General features: G+C 42.0%; 1 protein-coding gene across 9 annotated transcripts in view; it reads right to left on the bottom strand.

Annotated features, from left to right (window-relative positions):
- Positions 1-1,551: 1,551 nt before the first annotated feature.
- Positions 1,552-6,000, bottom strand: part of LOC148003583 (disks large homolog 5-like) — a 61,623-nt gene continuing 57,174 nt past the window's right edge. For all 9 annotated transcript variants that reach the window (XM_087568904.1, XM_087568906.1, XM_087568905.1 and 6 more), the window contains one exon: positions 1,552-2,339. In XM_087568904.1, coding sequence (XP_087425030.1) covers positions 2,334-2,339 — 6 coding nt within the window. In that variant the 3' untranslated portion in view covers positions 1,552-2,333. The remainder of the gene's footprint in view (positions 2,340-6,000) is intronic.

The following is a 6,000-nucleotide window of genomic DNA, read 5'->3' as shown; positions in this document are numbered from 1 at the left end:
TGAAAAGATCCCAGATGCCCTTCAACAGAGGAATGGAAACAGAAAGTGTGGTACATCTACACAATGGAGTACTACAGAGATATCAAAAACAATGACTTCATGAAATTCATAGGCAAAGAGAATGAACTAAAACATATCATCCTGAATGAGTTAACCCAATCACAGAAACACACACATGGTATGCACTCATTGATAAGTGGATATTACCACAAATGCTCAAATTCTCCAAGATTCACAGACCAAATGAAACTCAGGAAGGATGACCAAAATGCTGATTCTTCACTCCTTCCTTTAAAGGAGAAGAAGAATCCCTATTGAAGGGATAGGGATGCAAAGTTTAAAACAGAGCCTAGAGGAATGTCCATTCAGAGTCTACCCCACATGTGGCCTATACATATACAGCCTTCAAACTAGATAAGGTGGATGAAGCTAAGACGTGCAGGCTGATAGGAACTGGATATAGATGTCTCCTGAGAGGCACAGCCAGATCATGTCAAATACAGCGGTGAATGCTAGCAGCAAACCATTGAACTGAGAACTGGACCTCAGTTGGAGGAATTACAGAAAGATTGAAAGAGCTGAAGGGACTTGCAACCCCATAAGAACAACCATGGCTGCCAAGCAGAGTTCCCAGAGACTAAACCAGTACCAACCACTATACAGGGACTGTGCCATGGCTCCATCTGCATGTGTATCAGAGGTTGGTCTTTTTGGGCACAAATGGAATGAGCAGCTCTTGGTCCTGCCTAGGCTGGGAAAGTGGATGGCTGGTGAAGGGAATATTTTATAGCAGAGGTGGAGGGCGATGGTATTCGGACTTATTTCTGGAAAACAAGGAAGGAATAACATTTGAATTCGAAATGAAAAATATCCAACTAAAAATCATCAACAACAAAACGGTATTTTGAGCTTCGAATCAAAAAAAGCCACAGTCAGGAAACAGAGAATTGTATGCCTCTAGTTTTCTTCAAATATGCTTGGGGCCCAGGTAGGTTCTGGGCCTAGGCTGAATCAAGCAGGTTCCTGCCACTGACTGCTCCTCTATTCCTGTTTCCAGAGGCACCATGTAGATTAATATTGGGCAAGAGATGTGGGAAGAGCTGGTCAGAAGTGGCTTTCTTTCCTGTGGTCTCAGGATTATCTGCATTCCAGGGTGTTCAGCATTTTCTGCCCCAGGATTTGGGTGCAGGATTCCCGATGGCTTTAAACTCCCTTATACCATGTTTATATGTCCTGGGAGGTATTACAGAAAAATTAATGTTTATCCTATTAATTTGGTCAAAACTCTCATCGACAGAGTATAATTTAGAGGTAACTATATATTTGACAGCAAGCATACACAGTGCGTAATGTTGCATGATGAAGTTGAAATTCAGAGTTGGAAACACAGTGCACAGTGACTGTATAAATGCCTGTGAATCTCAGTCTGACTGGGAAGTGATTTGATGCCCAGTCCCCATGAGAATGCAGAGATCCATCCCTCCCTGATAGCTGTGGGACTTCAGATGTTGACACTAATGATCAATAAAGAAGGTTCTTAAGAGTGAAGAGTTTGAGATTACCCCTTTATTGACCAGAATACATCCAATTTACTGGATAGTAACCAGATGCAGGTAGTCAATATATACAGTCTATATCCTTATCAAAATAGAAAAGCAAATGAACAAAACAACAACAGATAAATAACAAATCTTCAAATGAATAGAAGGAAAACCAAATAACCAAAACAATTAAAAATTAACCAAACTTTAAATAGAGGAATTGCACTAAGCATTTTTTGCTGCTCCTTTTGCAGAATAGACTTATAGCCTGTGGCTTGCCTTGGAGACATAGTAGACAAGCAGTTAGTGATGGTAATCATCTTTTCAAGAGGAGTGGAAGTAGGTCTGTTTTGTTGGAGTGGGGGTATTAAGGAAAAAGCCATCCAACACTGAGTATAAATGATATTACAGACTTTGTCACAAAGTCTTTCCAATATTGTGAACTGATCTCCATGAAACTCTTCTGGGTGACCCATCAGGACAAGAACAAATTTACACGTGCACGGTCTTTCTGGATGACCAGCAGCTCTTGATTGATGTGCATCAGCACTTCTCTGAGTCCCTCAAAAAGTGCACACTTGCTGGAGAGAGGCAGGGTGAAAATACAGCGTATTCAATCCAAAGAAGTTAAACTAAAGGAGGAAAATGCAGTCCACAATTGCTATGGACATTACAGATGAGACGCAATAGTGGTGTATTTGCTGTGCACACTTAGTTCTCCTCCTGTAGTTCTTCTCTCCAAGGGAGATCTTGTCCTGGTCTGTGTCATGTTCGAGTTTCTGCTGGAGAATTTCAGACCTAGCAGAGCAAGGGAATAAAGATTTAGTGAGTGGTTGTCAATTCAGCTCTCCCTCTTACATCAGCTCTATTCAGTTGGATAATCCAGCATGACCTGTCAGCTGAGGTCAGTCCCTGCATCCCCAAGTGTCCTAGAGTACCTGCGCTTGGATTTATATCTCACCTTTCAAACTGCTAGAATTTGAACTGTGGACTATGCACTGTACTGGGATTAAGAGAAAAATGAGCATTTTTCCCACTGTTACAGGTATATGACACTGAATAATAACATTTTAGCTATGTCTGAATCTGAGTTCAAGAGAGGTATGAGCAACCTAGAATACCATGTGGATTCCTTCTGGAGAACATGCCCAGAATTGAGGTGAAATTTCTGATTATGTCAGCACTGATGGAACCCGTCTAGTTTCCATTCGTAACCACTGAATCTGCAAATACACAGAGAAGCCATCTCACTTCAAATTCATGCTCACCGCACAGATCTTGTAATCACTGAGAATGTGCTCCATGCAAATCTTCCCAGCGTACACATGGACATTAAAGGTGATTGTGATGTAGAAACAGAACAGCACCCCTGTAAGTCTATGGCTAGTGCAAGGCAGTTTGTGAGAGGACAGAAGAGAAAATGTCCTCAGATCTTTCCAGAGAGATCACAGGAAGAAAGGAGTAGAACATAGCAAGAAATCCAGAGGATCACATATATATTGTTTCATGGGCAAAATTCACATGAACTGTACCAGAACAATACTCTGAGTAGCTCTTTAACTGCCTGAGGCTGAAATCCAGGTGGGTTGGTCATCCACCCAAAAAGGGTATTTATATAGGGAAGGATATTCAAATGGCCTCTTCCAGCCTATGTTCCTACCTGAACATTAATGCTTAATGTAAAGATTCCCCAGGATTCGCTGGAGGCATAAAGAAAAAATGTTGAGTGGAATATGTACATAGTGGCCAGAGCCTATAGACAGCTCAGTCAGTGATGTGCTGTCCTCCCATAAACCGTCATAGACTCAGGGTTCTTTCCCCATTAACAATCTGGCTTAGCAAGTCCCAAAGGCTGTGTAGAGCTGTCTTGTTGCTCAGCAAAGGATCATATGTTGGTGGTGGACTAGACTCTTGTTCTTGTTCACTCTTTCAGACTTTCCCCAAAGTGTGCAACTTCTTCTAATCGGAGCTGTCTTTACCATAGCCTGAGTGACTTCATGCCCAAAGCTAGAATCATAGGAAATCTCCATAACCAGGATCCAAATCAACAAATTTTCTCCCCGTAATGTGATTGTTCCACAGATAATTTGAATAAGTAAGTAAAAGCTTGCATGGATTATCTCACACTGAATCAGAATCTATGGAAGGGCTACATCGTATGGTACACTTTTACTCCTTGGCTGATGGACGTCTGGATAGATTCTCCTTCAAGGTTACTCTGGGACCACTACAACACTGATGTGCCCTAGTTGCAATGGCAATACCTACTCCTTGTTGTGGAATCACTGGGTTAACTAAAACTTCTGTTCCACTTTCTGAACATGGCTTCTCATAGGGCTACCTGTTCTTACACTGTCAGACCCATTTGAAGCTCATCATTTCTCCTAACCCACTGAGGCTGAAATTAACTGAGAGAAAATGATGTTGATCGACAGCACTTGCAGAATGCTACACAGATAACATAGAGGAGCGCTTTGGATTATCTGTGCACCTAAAGGGGTTCCTGAAACTGCCCTGTTCTTGCACCACAGCATAGCTATGGGACTTTTTCTGGATGACGATACAATTCCAAGCAACTCAAATTCTCAATGAATAAAATCCAAGCCAAACTCCTAGGGGAAGTTGTAGTGTGCCAAGGTAGCTCAAAAGAAATGGTAGCAGGCAATGTGGAAAGCAACCTTGGAGAAGACACAGTGAGTGACATAACCTTCCAGTGGGCTTTCACAATTCACAAAGAACAGAGAAGCAGAATAAACTCATGGATTTTTCTAGAGAAGCCTTGCCCTTACCTCCCAGTACTCCATTCCTTTGATGTGCTCCAAAGGATTTCAATGCAGATCAGTAGTTTTGCCCCTAATCACTTGAAAATCTAACTTTAGAGGTGTTTTTGTGTCCTCTTTTTGGGGGTTGCATATCTAATGGATTTTATTGTCCTGCTTCTACACCATAACAAAAAGGGACCTGCAAGCTCTAGGCCTGTACCATTTGTTACCCCTGTGAAACATGACTCACTTGAACATATTTCCACTCCTCCCCCAGACTTCACACGATAATTCATTCTGAAATTTTTGGAAAGAATAAATTAGTAATTTAAGTGTCCTTTTGCTGTACAGAGCTAGATGGAGAAACCAAATGACTGGGCAGCTCTATTTCATGTTTCATGGATGTAAAGTGAACGCTTAGAGTACTTTTCTCATGAAACTTGGAAATAGAGGGAAACACACGTTCACTATTGCAAACACACACACACACACACACACACACACACATACCCACACGCACATATACCCACACACACACACCACACACACACACACACACACACAAACACACACACAAACACAGACACACAGATACACACTTGCATGCACAAATGAAAACTTTGCTCTTATGCAGCACATTTCCTGTTGAGTGAGGAATTAGTGGGAACAATGCTGTGTACAAGTCTCTTACACACAAGCAAGATGTGCTGCCCTGGCCTGTACTCATTTCCACTTCAGGAAACCTTTCTATACAGATACTTTCTGGTCCGACAAGTAAGTTACATGTTTTGCACAGATAGCCTAAACAACACAACATCAAATCCCCAAGAGAGATTTCTAGGAAAAGACTCCATCAAGCTCTATGCTGACTCATCATAGGCCCCTCACTAAAACTACCCTGTTTCCTTCATAGAAGACTTTGGAAGCATCAGAGAAGGCAGTGACTCATTGTCAGTTCCCAGGAACATTTCATCACATTAGAGTTCCTGTGATATTAAAACAACCTCAATGTCAGTCAGAAAAAGGCTAAATAAATAACATACAGTGAATTTTCTGAAATGCAGCACTGTGTACAATATTGAGAGGGTATCTATCCTGAAAGAATGCAGTGCCCATGATATAGTCAGCAAAGCAATGTCAGCAGAGGGTTGCACTCTAGGATTCCATGCAAGATCATGGTGAAGCCAATAAGACAATCCAGAAACTTCCCGGGGGATAACCCTGTTCAGGTAAAGTGAAGAAATCTAATCCTTATTTTTGAAATAGCTGAATGGTTTAAGAATGTGTTGAGACAAATAAGAGAGGGGGCTCCACCTGGAACTGGACGAATGATGCAAAGACTGCTGGCCAGCACAAAACAGGAAGCTTCATGTTTGTTGAGAGACCTAGGCTTAAAGGACTAAGTTAGATAATGACTGGACAAAACTGCATGTCATGAACTGGCCTCCCCGCATGCTCCCTAAGATGCAGGTCAGCACAGCAATGCACCTTTCTTGGTGAGAATTGGGGGTACATATGGATAACTTTGTTCTTGAAGCCTCAAGTCTCTCATGCCAACCCTCAGCCTTTGAGAAACCTTTTCCACATCCTTGCTCTTCTAACCAGCTTCAGGTTGTAAGGCCCAGTTATGAACTCTCCAGGAGCACTCAAATAAGACAGGACTGACATGCTGATACACAGGCTCTGTAGTTACCCAA

Source organism: Rattus norvegicus, chromosome 9 (genome assembly GCF_021556685.1).
Source record: "Rattus norvegicus strain SHRSP/BbbUtx chromosome 9, alternate assembly SHRSP_T2T, whole genome shotgun sequence".
Taxonomy (NCBI): Eukaryota; Metazoa; Chordata; class Mammalia; order Rodentia; family Muridae; genus Rattus; species Rattus norvegicus.
This window is presented reverse-complemented; position numbering and strand designations above follow the sequence as displayed.